Here is a 17,009-nt window from a genome sequence, read left to right as displayed (position 1 = left end):
GAAGAGCATGGAGTTCCTAGACTCAGACGCATCTCATAGAAGTTGAATAAAAACTTACATAAATAGCTCCCTGAAATGTTTCCACAGTAAATAAAGTAACATTTAATTATAAGTTATCTTTGTTTTAAATTCAAACACAACAAAAAGTACAGGGAGTTTACAAGCTCAGCAGCAACTCTTGTAAAGTGAAATAAAAACTTGTATGATAGCTAACTGAATTTTTTCAGCCTTCATCTTAGCGTACTTCCCTGCAACCAAACAAGACTGAATTGAATTTCTTACTCTGTCACAATCACACACACAGGCTTCTACAATCACAGACATTTCCACATTAATTACCAACAGCATTGTTTCAAGTGATTCACAGACATATCGGGACGTACTACGAGCTAGCAAAGCTGTCCCTTGTGTTTACTCCGTTCTTAACGTTATGTTATTGTAGTAGTCTTGAGCTGTGGAGATTTTCATGTGATTTTCACGCAAACACACACTATTCTCCACATTCCATACATTCTCCATCCATCCATTTTCTATACCGCTTCTCCTCATTAGGGTCGCGGGGGTATGCTGGAGCTTATCCCAGCTGACTTTGGGTGACAGGCGGGGTACACCCTGGACTGGTCGCCAGCCAATCGCAGGGCACATATATACAAACAACCATTCACACTCACATTCATACCTATGGACAATTTATACATAGACTGGTGAACTAATGTTATGGTGCGCTAACCAGCGTCCACCTTGGCGTGCTTCCCTCCAATTGACTGGCGACATTATCAGAAGCCTTCTTTCAAGTAATTCACAGACATGTTGGGAGGTACTACGAACTAGCAGAGCTGTTGTTTACTCCGCTCTTACTTTATTCTGCTGCTCCCTGTAACGTTAGTAGTTGTGAGATGTCGAGCACTGGGATATTTATTACAATTTCGCGAGAGTTTTCTGCTTTTACCTTGACATGTGTGTTTGCTCTCCGGGCTTCCCTCTCAGCCATGTGTGTGTGAGGACAGCGTCTGCTTTAGAGCCACCAACGCTTTCCGTGGTTTGCTTAACCAAGCTGTGGGTGGAGCAATGCTGGAGACAGAAGTCGCAGCTGGCAGGAGCGATAGAGTGGCGCGGCTGCATCTGAGCCGAAATAACACAGTTTTAAATTGATTCTTGATATTAGCCGTCAGATTTAAATAAAGACCGTTAGAGATGTATGTCAAAATTCCAAATATTGGCCCTGGGGCCGATAATGGGTCGACCACTGGTTTAGAGTACCGGTACAGTCATTTTATCTGTCTTAGAGGAAATTGAAAACTCTTTTTCGGCAAAACCTTCACTGTTGGAAAACTTTCACTTACCTCTCACAGCATGAAGAGGTTCCCCTCTCCTTTTTAGGAGGAGACATTCTTCATCAGTCACGCTTGTTGGTGTGTATTCTCAAACAAACTAGTTCAAACAACCATGTGAACATAGTCAAATCCATAGTCAAGTCCTCCATGCTCTTAAACTCGGCCCTTTTTTCCATTGCTGTGGGCCAGGATTGCTACAACCGTCCGTGAAATTTCAGTACTTGAAGGTCACACTTATTTTCAAATTTTCAGGTTGTATATTTTTAGTTGATGTTTATAGAGCTTTGGAAAATGACTTAGATGTGCAGCCATCAGACTGAAAAGGTCAGTGCTACTTTTGTAAGCCAAATGTCCACACAGATGTATATAGTATGTGTTGTGGCCTTTTAGTCTTGATGCAAACTGTGTTTTAGGCCACAAGAGTGATGTTTTCCAGGCACAGTGAAGACATTCATGCCTTTTCAATATGTAATATGGTTTGACGTTACAGTGAGCATCGTTTTATGGAGAGTTTTTATGCTTGTTGGTTGTTAACTTTCTTTTCAAGTGTGATATAGAGGAATCCAGTCCATTCACTCTGATTGGCTAAAATGGGCTTACAGTTGTGATAGCGCCACCTGTTGCTTTGGCATGTATTTGACAGCCTGTGAACGTCTTACTGCTTGACTTTATGCCTGGCCTACAAGAAAGTCCAAAATCAAAGTTTTTTTACTTGTCCACTTTCTGTCTGACTGCTGAGAACCTGTCTCAGAAAGCCTGGATCACCATTCAAGCCTTTGCACTCAAAGTTGTAATCCAACGCACACCCTGAGGCTGTCACAGCTGGTTTCTAATATGGGACCCGCCATGTGGACCCACTATGTGGGGGCTCTGGCCGAGTGAGAGAAAGGTCAGCACGTTGGCAGACAGGGAAAATGCTGTGATGAAGTCAAAGCAGAAACGTTTGTACTTTATTGGATTGGTGGTGACCTTCTGGGTGTGTTTAGAGGGTGAATGGGTGTGATATGACCATCACCCCCCTCATTTTCCTCAACATTTTTTGGGTTGATTATGCTCTTCTCTATTTCTGTTGGCCATATGAGATGGTGAAACAGTGAGGACATTAACCATTTCCAGCCCTAATTCGTAATTTGAGAAGCCATTGTCTTGAAGGGAGGTCTAAACAATCCTCGGTGGTCTTCTGATCCCATCCTGACCTTTTTATTTAACCCATGTTCATCCTTGATCCCACTCCTCGTTTTTCCCCTCACCGATGCACGCCCACACTTCTTCTCTCATGCTTATTTTTTGTTGCTTGGCAACCGCCAGGAGATGTATTTCTTTTTTCGGGGGTGTTTGCTGGCATGTGGCGCAAGCGGGGGCGGGCTGAGGTGTGCACTGTTCAGCCTTAAACGCTTCATGAATGCAGCGGCACTGAAGAGATGCTTTCATTGGGCAACGTCTCAAATTAGTCATTGACGTACTTGATTAGCAGCACAGTTCACCTGGGCCATGATGGTTTAGGCTGTGCCAGTCGGGCAAAGTGCCAGGATGTACAACCACATGCCTGCTTACTCTCGTTATGTTTAACATAAGAAATACCAAAATCTGTTGTTAGGCAGATTTAGCAGCAGAAATTAACTTTTTCAGCGTCCTTATTTTTTAAGTTTGAAAATCCTTTAGGCAGACTTTACTGCTCTCAGGTACACATTTTTTTGCATTTCGCTGGTTTCAGTTTTCTTGTTTAAGCCTAAAAAATGCGACTGCATTATTCGACGCCGGCTGGCTCCTCCCCACCCCCCAAGACCTTTTGGTGTAGCGTGACGTTTACCTCGCAAAAAATCCTCGAGCTATGAAGTTGCCAGTTAAGGCTGTGATTGGTCGGCTTGTAATGCGTTATTTCCTGTGTGTAAACAGGAAACAAACATGAACTGACATCATTGTCCAGATGATTATGTATGCCCTCACGATTTTATTTTTTTGGAGTTAATAGACAAAAGTGTAGTTATGAGCCACAAGTGACTAAGGCTGTATCCCAATTGTATTGTATGTATGTATGTATTCCCCGTGGAGGAAGTGGGGGAGAGAAGGATGTTGGCTAAGCTGACATCCATCATGGACAACACCTCTCACCCGCTACATGACACTGTTGTTTCCCTGGGCAGCTCCTTCAGCAGCAGACTGTTACACCCACGGTGTAAGAAGGAGAGGTTCCGCAGGTCCTTCATACCGACCGCTGTCAGGCTCTACAACACCTGCACCACCTGAACCATGTTGTAGTCACTATGCATTCTTTACACTGTACTCTTTACTTGCGTATCTTGCTTGCTTGCTGCTGTAACAAGTAAATTTCCCCGCTGTGGGATAAATAAAGTACATACATACATACAATTCTACCCCTTACCCCTTGTCTTAGCCCTTACCCCTAGATTTTGCGCATTCACCAGAATGAAGTGGTGTCTCAATTCTTGGTCGGGGACCAGACTTGAAATGAAGGGGTAGGAAGAGCATCAATGACAGGAGGAGAGCGAGGCCAAAACCTTTTTTTAAACCTTGAAGTAATGGTAAAGGTTTTTACATTTGTTGATTTTCATGGTCAGAAACTGTTGTTATGAACAATTTAATTATCTCATCTGCCTATGTCACAGCCAGCAAGGGGGTAATGTAATGACACTCAAGTGGTGTCCCATTTCTGAGTGGCTTCTTCCCCTTGGCACTAGGTTTTAAGGGGTTGGGGAAAGAGTAAGATATAGAGGAAGGGCTAAGGGGTAGAATTAGGATTCAGCCTTATTTATGTTCCTTTCGCCTTCTAACGACATGTTATTGTCAAATCATTGCATTCATTTTACTGTGAGTGTAAATGTTTTTGTCAGCTGGTGCAAACTTCACCCAAACCAAAGTGTGATTTCTAGAGCAGGAGAAGCTTGGCTTGGTAAACCACTGGAAGAAATGACTCGTGTCCCCTTGTCCCTCCTGAGCAAACCACAAACAGCCGGTAGCGGTGCTAGTCCACCAGGACCAGAGCATCTAATGTTATCCACTAAATGATCATTGTGCTGATCCCACTGCACTTCCTCCTCACCTCTCTTCTGCTTTTGGGAGGGAACCTCTTGTGTAATTAACTTGACCCCAGGAGACGTCTTTAGCGAGGCTGGAGGGCTATTGAGGAGTAAAGGGGGAGGTTAGTGCTCTGCTGTCTTCTGGAGGAGCCAGACACAAGTCCTTTTAGTTTCCTATACAGTTGGAAGAAGAATGTCCGCAATCATTTTGTGTACACGCATACATTGAATGCACAATGATGAGTATTTGTTTCACATGATGATTTTTTAGCATGTTTTCCAGGTATCTGCTGGTGTGTATTTGTGTAGTGATGAAGGGTGTTACCTAAGGAGATCAACACCTTATATCAAAGTGTGCACAATTATTAGATGGCTTCTTTTCATCACGCAAAATGGACAAAACACATTTTACTGACTGGATTTGGAACAAGTCTTTCAGTGGGATTCTACACCAACTTGCATTGATAATATATTGTATACTCAGTTTTTCAAAAACACGATGAAAATATACTCATCCAGTCTGAGCACACACATGCACATACACAGCTGCACTTGCTAAACTAAGCGAACCCCGCTAGCTTCCATTCACGTTCTGTAACAGAGGAGTTTCTAAGGTTTTTTGCCCCCGTTTTGACATGTTTAGTAATGTGCGGTGTTTGTGCGGTCACTATTACTTGTATAAGCAACCAGTGGTTAGAGCGGCATTGCTCGTGCGAGCTCATTACACCATGATCCAGCAGTCTGGGCACAGTGAGAGGGAACTTCCGCTGTAGCTACGCAGCCGAATGTCTAACGTACAACGTGAAACTAAGTTCCCCACGGTACGCCGCGGACATATCTGCACGGTGGTGGTGTTTTCTTCTTCTTGCTGGTGGCGCGAGCCGAGCGGCAACCAGCTTTGAGGTGAATTACTGCACCTACCATGTTGGAGTGTGGCTCAGAGTTACGAACGTGACATGGCAACCGGATTGGCCCGATCTCGTGATGGAAGCCGATAATATCCGATCTTCACAAATAGATCGGATCGGGACATCCCTACTACACAGAGATGTTCTACCCTTATCTCCTGACTGTGAGGCTGACCATGTAAATAATCAACAGGGTCGCAAAAAACATGTTCACGTGTACATTTTGCATTGTTTTATTGTGACTTTCACATGATGAAAATAAAGAAGTGAGAAAATGAATAAGTATGCACACTAGTTTCAGTGCAGTACAGTTCCGGACAGTAGTTGTTCTTTCTCTTACGGGAGACAAACGCTGACTTTTATTTTTTTAAATGTTCAGCTTTGAGCTTTATTAGCATTTTGGAATGATTGCGAGTCGTGTAGTTAATTAATGATGCATATATTTTAAAAAAATTACAACCTGACTAATCATTGTGCGCGTCATGCCAGAATATTTTCAGTGTATGTGAATGCACTGCTGCAGACTATTTTCTTGTAGACGCCAGTTAGATTATTCCCATGTTGTCTCCTCTGGCGTCTTCTCCTCGTTCAGTGTGTGTCACCTTGGATTTCTTTCGTTTTTGAGCATTTTTTTGAGCTGCAGAATAGGTGATGCATGTCTTCTCTTATTTGCCAATTGAGCTTCTTCTCACTCAGTTTCTCCATCTTATTTTCTTTCATTTACCTTTTCACAGCAATTCATAGCTCTCCTGTTCTTTTGCCCTTCATGTCTTTCTGTCCCGTCTGTGTGTCCCCCCCCCCCCCCCCCGTCTCCTCACCTCCTCCTTCTCCGTCCATCCAGCCATCCATCTATCCCCCTTGCTGTGACGTCATGTGTGATGGTGTAGCTATTGTCTGCGCTCGTCTTCAGCAGTAGCGTCTGTGCTTGTGCTCGCCCCCCCTCCTCTCCTCCCACCAGGAGAGCCTCTCCCTCTCACCCCACCCTCCTCTGGTCTCACTCCAGCGGGGGTATGACAACACAAAAGCAGAGGATGGACGCGTGAAAAAGTGGAGCTATGCGACCCACTAACCCCTCCTGGATCTGAGCGCGCTAGGCCTCATTCGCCAAGGATTCTTGCCGTTCAACACTGATATTTGGTGACATAAAGCTCCACCGGGCCTCTGGTGTTCTTGCAGCGGTGGCCGTCCGAGCACGAGTGTGAGCGGTGGTCCAAAGCGGCGAGTGTAACCGGGACATTTGTGCATCTGGAGGCAGCGACAGGCGGCCGGCTGCATTGTGTTTTTCTTTGATGACCCCTGCTGTGTAGCTGCCTGCTCACCACCTCCACTCTCTCCCTCTCTCTCTGTCACCCTCCCCCTTCTCTCTCCTCCTCCTTATCCTCCTCTTTTCTCTCCATCACAGCTCCCGATCCAGCCATGTTCGGCACGGAGTCGTCATGTAAGTACCACCGCCATCCTCCCACCTCTTGTGTGTTTGCGCATTGTGCATGATGTCGACCAGAGGATGGAAGGGGAAACATCTAGGCTCACTATAATTGTGCATCGTCCTCCTTCTGATGATCCACCTACTCCTGCTCTTCCTATTCTCTTCCTGTTATAGCCTCCATGGTTGCTGGTGGCAGATTGCATTGGGAGAAATCTGAGATTTACCATTTTAGAGCGGAGGGTTGGCATTACAAGCTAGCACGTCTTGCTGAGCTTAGCGTCTGCCTTGCATTCTCCCACTCTTTGCCTAGTACTGTGCATGTGTGTGTGTGTGTGTGTGTGTGTGTGTTTGTGTGTCATCATCTGTTTGGGTGCATCTACAGTGTGATGTGGTCTTCTTGCAAAATTATATCAGAAAATGGATGCTTTTTCCTCCCCTCTTGTCCGTCTTGCAGGTGTTCACATTGTTCTTAGGTGAAAGTGAAGTGCTTGCAATGGCAGGTGATACACAAGAGAAGTAGATGTACAGGGTATAGTTAGCTGTTGAGAATGTGTGAGCCATGGAACACTGCTGTCTCGCGATAGCTGCACTCTCAGGACCTAAGATTCTAGTCCAGGTCTTGGAGCCCAAGTTTGTCTTGTCCTTGTGATCTGAGATTGGGGCTTCCTGCCAAAAATGGAGGTCATCGGAGGGTCGGCTTTAATGCTTTCAACAAGTCTGTTTGACAGAGGATTGTCCTCTATATGTTTTTTAAACCGTAGCCATAGCTTGTAGCTTTTTAAACATGGGTTATGGTGAAATGTTATTGCAATCATTGCATTATTCAGTAAATCATTGATCATAAATCAATTGCTAGAAGAGGTGTGTAAGAAATGTGGTGCTTTTCCTCAACACGAAACTTGAGGTGCAAGAACTGTTGTCTTTGAGACATGATGATGAAACTCCCTTTGACGAGCACGTGTTTACCCCAGACTAGCTAAAACTGAATTTGAAAACGTATCATTTTGACCGTTTTGGAGCCTAACAATGTCTCCAAGTAGTAAAAGTTTTTGAAAAGTAAAAGGTGAAAACATGAAAAACCTGTGTGGATATGGACGAGTATTGCACAAGCAATGTAGTGTAGGGTTGCAGCTATCGAATATTTGAGTAATTCAAGTATTCTACTAAAAATTCATCAAGTAATCGGATAAAACATTTTTGCTTGTTTAACGAGCATTTTTAAATACACAAGAGAAATAGGACATTTCACTTATTAATGAACAAACAATTGGTTTATTTTTTTTAGATAATTAACAGTTTTATTTCTTAAATTCACATTTTACATAGGAACAAACTGTATTTATCCACCATGCTCAATGGGAGCAAGTCTTGGACTATGATGTTTAAAATGCTGCTTGTTAGCTCAGCTGCTTCCTACATAATTGTGCTTTGTGGGTACAGTGGAACCTTGGTTAGCGTACGCCTCAGTTAGTGTGTTTTTTGTTTAACGTAGAAAATTTCCACCACATTTTTCTCAGTTTGCATGCATTCTCCGGTTAGCGTACAATATGGCACAAATGTTGTTGAGTTGTTAATACACTGCATGAGGCCACTGTTTTCTGAATGTATTTTTTATCACAAAACATTCTTTCTTGTTAGCATCCCATTAGCTTGCTAAACAAAATGGCGACTGGACAGGCGACTGGACTGGACAGACAGGCGACATTGCCTGTCTGTCATCAGCCGTTGACTCTCAAAAATGTCAACACAAAACACGTTTTTATAGTTTTACAATGATTGTTTTGTGTGCGTAAAACAATTCAAAAATGCATTTAAATGACTAATGAAAGGTATAATTGAACATTTAAGGTTACTTTTACCTTCACTGAATACGTGACTAATCAAAGACGCGATGTGGCAGCGAGATCTTCTGCTCCATTTTGCATGTCTTTGGAGATGATGCATCATCGAAGATGGTCTATTGTAGTATGTAAGTGCCGCGTTACAATGGATACACGTCTGGTGTATCCGTCACGGTGTTAAACTTGCTGTTTAGCCTGAAATTCTCCCACACTTTCCACATTTTGTCTGTTTGCTGTTCTTTTTCTTCTCTTTCGTTGCCTTGTCATTTTCTCTTGCCTCTTTAATCTTTCCACTCCTTGCACTAAACAGTCGTTGGTGACATAAGCACGTTACGATTCCTGGAAGCAGAAAAAAGTCCTTGATTATTTTTTGGAATCGAGGCACTCGAATTAGTGGAGGAATTGTTTCATCCCTAATTTGGTGTGATGTTGTATACTGGTGACATTACAGTCATCTGAGTGAAAGCACTGCACTTTGAATAATGCTTGTGTTTTCCAACTCTGCAAGAGTTGCAAAAGTACAATAGCTATTGCAGCGGATACCGGCATATTTGCGATTCACCGTTCACGTCCTTGCAAATTCACAGATTTTTGGTTAATAAATAAATATAGCTCATTCCATTCGTGATTATTCTTCTCTCCGAAAATAGGCCTTTTTTGCCGAAACATTACATATTATCGATAATTTATAAATAATTTATAAATTCATGATGATAACAAAGCACAAAATATACAGCATACATGTTGGATGTAACGAGATGGTGACATCCTGTGTGGCTACGGAAGCACTAACTTCGACAGTCAACTGTCTTACAGTCTGACCTCAAAACTTGCAACGAGGTGAACAAGTTAATATATGACCCTAAGTCATTACTAGACGTACAACAAGCAAGCAGTGTGGCTTATCTAGATGCGGCTTGGAGAAACGCCTTCTCTAATTGTTCGGCTTCCCGGGGCGACCCTGCGGCATGCAGAGCAGCGGAGTTGCCTACCACTGCTAGCCACTTTAGAGGGAGATGGAGGTGGCCCTTCAACAGACAGAAGTACTGTTGTAGCACCAGGGTGACGACCAGGCTAAAGGCTAGACCGTGACTCAGATTCTGTCTTTTTAATCAATCATTATCATTCATTAATGGTGAGTACCTATACATTTCACAAATGAAAATGCGTTTAATAAATTAAACTTAAACCTGTATTGTGCTATGGATTTATTTATCTCGTTGGCTTTCTTCGTCAAGAGTGAAGAATGCCATGCCAATGCCAGAGACAGGGAGGGTTGTTAGAGTTGAATCTAATAAAATAACTACAACAGCACTTTTATTGCAAATATTGATCCAAAATCAGGAGGCCGTCCGCATCAAGCTAGCATTATTAGACTGTCAAAAATAGACATTACTCACTGAATTACACACAATGTTCAGGGTTTCCCTTAGGATTTTTTGAAGATGTGGGGGTGGGCTGCATGTGGGGGGACTGCCGCCGTTGTGTCGTGCCGCTGCTGCGTTGCTGTGGCAGGATTTTTTAAAATTTTTATTTAAATTTACTGTCTGTAATAATGTCAACATTAGGGTATTTTTCACAGCCTTGAACACAAATGCATTAATTAACTTTAAATGCGTCTCTCTCTGCCTTTTCTTCCACTCCTTGTCTGTCAAGTGCCAACAGAGCAGACAGGTGATTCCAGTGCATGTTTTTCAATTTCCAAGGAGTGACGGCTTTTACTGAGCCGTGGCACCCTGCCATGATCAATTACATGTAGCGGAAACCCTGATGTTTTTATCTACTGTATCAGAAAGTAAAATATCAATGTGTGCATCCCTGTGTTGTTTTTTTTCAATGCTACAAAGCTTTACGGTGTCACTGCACGGCTAGACATGTTTTAATCCTAGTGGACAAACCTCAATCCAATTTGATTTGGAAAATGAACAGAGAGTGATGATGTTCATGTAGCTTAGCATGTGGAAGCCAGAAGCTCAGCGGTAACTGTTGATAAACTCAGCTCACTACGTCTTTGTTGTTAGGCTTTAGTCTCTCCTGCTGTCCTGATGGGTCCACCCAGAACGAATGAAAAGCTGGTGTGGAGTAAGAGATGGTCGTGTGTTAATAGTAGGGCTGCAACTAACGATTATTCAAATAATCGATTCATTGGTCGATTATTTTTTTTATTTAAACGAATCGGATTTAAAAAAAAACACACATTTAAAATTTCTGCCTCTTAGCAGCACTTCTTTTAAGAATGCATGAATGGACTTTTTCCCTCCCCAAAATCATAGCAAAGACGACAGGGAAGAGGAATTTCTCTTGACACCGAAATTGAAGTGGAGATGTATAAAAAATGAACTGACAAACATCACAAACACTCTACTGCAAATCCACACCGGCATAGACTGCTACATGTGCATCACCAATAAATAAATAAGAAATAGCAAATAAAGAAACTTTAGGGGCAGGCTTTGTGTTTGTGTCATCGGCTCATCTACTCCTGGGGGGAGGGGCGGTACCTTGTTTGTTGGTCAAGTTACAGAAACCTGGCTGACGGAGGATATACCGGACTCGGCGATCCATTGCTGCTTACCGGGGAGATCGCACGTCGGCGTCTGGTAAACACAGAGGTGGCGTCGTCTGTGTTTACGTAAACAAACGGTGGTGCACAGATGTAGAGATGATCGAAAAGCACTGCTCACCGGACATTGAGCTGCTGATGGTGAAAAGCAGACCTTTTTATTTGCCTCGTGAGTTCAGCGCTGTGTTTTTAACAGCTGTCTACATTCCACCACGAGCTAACACCGCTAACGCACTGGGCCTCCTGCATGACGTTTTTCTTTCTTTTTTTGGGAGAATGAACAGAACAAGAATTTCATTGCATCGCAGAACTACCTGTTTTACTGTTCATATGACAATAAAAACTCTTGAATCTTAAAGATGATATGGCCTGCGCTGGACAGGCACAGCCATAGCTATTAGTAGTTTCACTGTCCTACCACTAGGTTTTGTGTGTATGCTTGGTAAGAGTTATGCATACAATAAATGTATGCATTTTCCTACGCACAAGTGGATACAGTAAATCCCAAGCTGATGTGATTATCTTGTTTTGCCTGAAACGCAAAGATTATAGGTCTGCTTTCATGGATGACTAAGGAAATTTAAAAAAGAGTCACATTTAAGAGGCTGAAATCAGTATATTTGCAGTACATTTTTAATTGAAACGATTTATCGATTACCAAAATAATAATCGATTAATCATTACAGCTCTAGTTAATAGTTTTGAGAGAGAGCTGACTTTGTGAGAATCATTATTTAGCTCCAATTGTGTTTTTATGTTTCAAAAGCGCCTTAGTCAGAGGTGTACTTCATCACCAGCTTCCCAGCACTGCACTGCGTTATCTTTTTCAGCATTTATCATTTTTGATCCAGCTCTTGTGCTGGATCTCATTAGCTTGTGTACCTAATGAAGTGTCCCGTGTCTTGACTGCCAGTGACATACTTGGAAGGCTATAACAGTAGTATAAGAGTAGACGGGACTATTTCTGTATGGGATCAATGCTTGATTGGCACCACTTGCCCACTGATGAGGTCAATCGCAGGGAAAAGGCAACCAGGGAATGTTTTCACTACGGGAGCGTCACTCTAGGCCATAGCAGTGGCACAGAGGCACAATGGGAGACACTAATAGTTTTTAACCATGCACTGAGTGCACTCCAGGTCGCATTTGTTTGTGGTGGCGTCATTTGTCACAAGGTGCTAAATGAACATGGACAAACAGCTCAATGACAGTAACCAGCTGTCTCTGTTGCTGTGGCAACGCTCGTTTTAAACAACAAAAAAGGCAAAAGAGCAGCGAGATCGTGTTTCTGTGGTAACTGCTGACTCGGGCTATTTTTGTCTCGTGAGCTCACAGTGCCTCAGAGTGGAGCGAGGAAGCCCATTGGAGATGAAGAACTCCATCTTACGAAAGTGATGCTAATGTACATGTAGGGTGTATGAAATTTCACCCTTAACCCCTACAATTTGCATTTCACCGCAATATATTTCCATGTTTATAATGATTTGTGTTGTTGCTAAATTTAATGAAGAACAGTGCTGTTTTGTGCATGCATAAAGCTAATCTAATACAGTGGTACCTCAGTTTTCATTATTAATTTGTATCAATAGGTCGGGCAAAAACCCAAAACATATGAAAACCGAGGTAGGTTTTCCCATAAGAAATGATCTTAATCAAATTAATCCATTCTAGACACCCAAAAATATAAACACAAATAAATATTACAGAGAAGAGTTGTAGGTTTACATGGAGAAAACAGTGTGAAATAATAATATACAGTATAATGACTGGATGGAATATAATGACATCCTGGCAAGATTGAATTCAATAATGTTTCTCATCTTCTTCATCAATTTGCTAGTACTTCCAGCTTTCTTTGGCCCAATGGCCCCAAAGCAAGGTGTAGGGTGCTTTGTTTGGGGACTTCACGCAACCATAAATATACGTTATATGTGCAATACTGTGTGGAAAATTTGGGTGATTTTTTTTTTTTTTACGAAAACTGAGGCGTACAAAAGACAAGGTTTGACTGTACATTTTATTGATTGTTGATAAAAATATGGCTGCCAATAGTGGTTTTCTGCATGAGTGGATTGTGCCTACTAATAGCTTTAGTCCATCCTCCATGTCCCAGTGTCCCTCATTCTTGAGGGCTAAATACAATATCCCGACTAACTCTAATTATCTGGAAATGTTCTTACATCATTTTATAGACATTTTACGAGCATTCACAACCGCCATATATGGCTAAAAGGTCAGCAGTGAATGGACAAACAAGCTTCTCTTGCCAACGTTAACAGGGTTTTAATAATAGCGGGCTAAAGTAGAGCCAGGAGGAGATGAGGTCACCATTGAATACTTGACCTCCCAGTTAAACATCCTGCAAAATTGCTAGTATTCTTTCTTTGCTTCCAGATGGTGCTTTCCTTGTTGTGGCGTCCTGAAGGTATGTGTTGTATGTGGAAAAAACAACTAGGAGGGTCTTTTTGAGGAAAGCACTGCATGTGTTTGTTAAACGAGTGCTTTGGAGGCTCTAGAAAAAACATGTCTTGTGACCAGAAGTAGCTTCTTATCAATGGGTCAAGTCACTGCTTGTTAGCGCACCTTGTCTGTAGGGATCACATTTGCTGTTTTCCATGACACTCTTGACACATTTTTCAGTGTGTAAACCAGCACAGACGAGCCTGCTTTCCTCCATTCTGCTGTGGGTGTGGGGGGTGTCATGGGGTTGCCATGGTTACGTGTGCAAGAGGCGACCAAGGAGCACCCCACCCCCTCGCCTCTCATTAGAATCCATGTTGTTGATTGGTTGAATCACTCATGCTGCTGGGTTACAAGTGACAGAGCAGCAGCAGAGGTGGAGTGCGATTGCATCTGCCTGCTGTCCGTCACCTCACAACTGAGCCAGTGGCAGCAGGCGGACCTGACCAGGCCAGCCCAGCTCCACCGCAACCAGTAAACGTGTTCTTTGAAGGACGCCTTCCTGGCTCGCTCCACGCCAAGGTGGTGCTGCTGGAGCTTTGAGTGGGATGGAGGGTGAGGAACATGCTCTTGTTGTTATGCTCCTCTACTGCTCTTCTTCTCTGTAGCTTGCCTTCTTCTGCCTTTTCAATTGCGTGTTTTGTTATGCAAGTTGGTGTACAGCACGAGCAGCAGTCAGCTCTTTTATTGCAAAGTAACTTATGTTGTATAATAAAGTAATACATGGATGTAATATTTGTGTGCCGCTAGTTGTTGGCATGTTTTCCACTACAGTACAGAACAATTTGTACAGGCAGGAGTGTCTGCTGTGTTGATTTGGAGCACATGAATTTATCATGAACACTTTCCATTTGTTTTCATTCATACTTAAAGTATGTGTGTGCGTGTGCGCGGTACATCAATGAGAGACATGGAGAGTTGTGTGTGTATGTGTCTTTTGTCATTGCCGTCACAGTGGTGGGCCGCTGGCCATCCTCATCTCAGAAAAGGTCATGTCTCCTGTTGTCCATCGTGACATTTAGTCCTGGATCTGTCTGTTAGAATTTGTCCCTTCAATTCATCACCTTGGCCCCCCCCAACATGCTCGCTGTCTGCTTCCTGGCCATGGTGCTGAATTGACTTTGATACTTTCACTGCTGCTTTGGACCGCATCTCAGAAGAATGCTCCATGCTTGGCTCAATTGTTTTTCTCTAAGTGAGATCCAATCCATGACATTACTGTCACTCAGTAGCATCTGGACTTCCGCCAAGGCCCGACAATTGTAGTCATGTTTGTTTGACTTTATTTTGGTTGGAAAATTGCGAGGTTCTGAGTGATGCTGTTCCACTCCAGTCCTGCTGGACTGTCCACATTTAATAATAGAACGAATCCTCAAAATACAATTTTCGTAATTGTGCACACAGTGTGTTTGCTCCGAGGTGCAGGAAAAGCTTGACAGTCCTGTGATGAAGCTTGAAATGTACTTGAAACCCTTCTCACTCTGATTAATAAACTCTGAAAAGTGAGCATTTGCATCTTTGTAAAAGAAAAATATGGTATTGGATATCATTAAATTGTGTACCTAATGAAGTGGCCAATTAGTGTGTGTGATCATGCCATGCTAATCATCTCCAAAGATGGTCATAATAGAACTGTTGTGACTCAGATGTGTGTCAGATTTAGTCTGATCATATGGGTTGAATACAATGTCAAGTTTTATGTGACAGTTCTGCAATGTGTGCCTTCTTGATAAAGTTTTATGCAAACACACTTGAGGTGTAAACAGCGATTTGTATTCCAGCCTGAGTGACTGGTGTCTTTGGTGGATGTCCTCAGCGCACGTTTCATAGCAGCTGTTGTCGCCAAAGACTCTATTCTGCACCAAGGAGAGGCTCCACTCCACAGTACTCAATGTTTGACAAGCTGCACTCTGTTTGCACACGTGCGCCTGTGTGTGTGTGTGTGTGTGTGTGTGTGCGCGCGCGCGCGGACCAGGCCGGCTGGCTGTCATCTGAGTGGCGTCTTTGTCCCGCCGTCGCCAACACTACTGTGGTAGAATTAGCATGACAGACTCGTTAAGACTGCTAATCTTAACCTTAAAGGAAAACTGCACCTTTTTTTGGAATTTTTTCCATCATTCACAGTCCTTATGTGAAACATGACCACACATCTTTCCCTTTTCCGTGCATTCTAAAGACAGAAAAACAGCTAGCATGTGGAAGCTAACAATGCACGTAACGGGACACACCTATTTCGACTATAAAGCCCGAAAAAAAGCCTCCAAAAAATTGCAATGTTTTATTTGCATAACTGACCTGTATATAAACCAAGCTACAGCCACATTGTAGCAGCTAACGCAAAGCTGGCCTGAGCCGTCTTTTCCAGTTGATTTTGGTTCAGTGGAAAAAAGTTAGTCCCACCACAGGTTTTGTTAGCTCTAACAATTCTTCGTTCGATCATGGAGCAATGTCCTACTCGCCATATACACGAAGCCTTTTCATCAATGTCTATATGCCACTCAATGCAAGAGAAACACTCGATTTCTGTCGGCATGGCTAGGAAAGTGCCACATATACACCACCTAGTCATGCCAGTCCTGACTCTCTCGCCCCCTGACGCTTCACTCTTTCTTCTTGCCCTCTCAGCTTCTAAAACTTGTAGCTCATCCTCTGTATGTTCAGGCTCAAAAAGATAAGGTTTTGGATCCTCATTTGTCCAAAAGTAGTCCTTGGCGGCAGCTCTCACAAAGTCTGCCATGATTAGTAGTTGCAAACAGACGTGCTTTCTATGCTGCTCGTGTTGACAGAAGTACCGTATCTATGAGCTATGTGAAATCAATGCGCCCAGGAAAGAAGTTCTGGTAATGTTTAAAATGATCAAAACACTGTAAGCATTACATGTTACCATCAACAATGTACCGGTCACAGCATGTACAGTATATAAAACCATAAAAAGCTGTAGTCAAAATTTATAGTCAAAATAGGTGTGTCCCAATATGTGCATGATTAATTCCCTCATGCTGACTGATTTTCTCTTTTTAAAACACATAGAAAAAGGAACATAGTAACCTATACCAGATTTGATCGCCAACGACAGGCTTTTATTATTTTATAATTATTTCTCTCACAACAGGCACAATAATAATAATAATAATAATAATAATCCTCATAATAATTACTATTATTAGGATTATTATTATTATTATTACAATTATTATTATGATTATTATGATTATTGTCATCATCATAATGCTGTTGTGGTCGTACTCCAGCTAAAACTCAACTCTGAAGCTCCAATGTCACTTCCCGTCTACACGTCCAGGAAGCATTTATAGAAACACACGCAAGCACAAGTCTTATTTATGGCTTATCTTCTGTGATTATATCTACTATATTGGGTAATATGAGTGTAAAGATGACTATAGGGGTGTTATTTCATGTGTAGAGAGCTCTAATAATG

The 17,009-nt window shown here is 42.6% G+C and overlaps 1 protein-coding gene across 8 annotated transcripts in view; it reads left to right on the top strand.

The window, feature by feature from the left end:
* Positions 1 to 17,009, top strand: part of LOC129181209 (suppressor of tumorigenicity 7 protein homolog) — a 37,436-nt gene that overhangs the window by 2,264 nt on the left and 18,163 nt on the right. For 5 of the 8 annotated variants that reach the window (XM_054776041.1, XM_054776043.1, XM_054776044.1 and 2 more), the window contains exon 2: positions 6,683 to 6,718. The exons of 1 other annotated variant lie outside the window; for it this stretch is intronic. In XM_054776041.1, the coding sequence (XP_054632016.1) occupies positions 6,683 to 6,718 (36 nt within the window). Of the gene's footprint in view, positions 1 to 6,140; positions 6,719 to 13,504; positions 14,126 to 17,009 lie in introns of those variants that run through there. 2 more of the 8 variants (XM_054776045.1, XM_054776046.1) reach the window with 2 other exon arrangements.

This window comes from Dunckerocampus dactyliophorus, chromosome 5 (genome assembly GCF_027744805.1).
Source record: "Dunckerocampus dactyliophorus isolate RoL2022-P2 chromosome 5, RoL_Ddac_1.1, whole genome shotgun sequence".
In the NCBI taxonomy this organism is placed as follows: domain Eukaryota; kingdom Metazoa; phylum Chordata; class Actinopteri; order Syngnathiformes; family Syngnathidae; genus Dunckerocampus; species Dunckerocampus dactyliophorus.
This window is presented reverse-complemented; position numbering and strand designations above follow the sequence as displayed.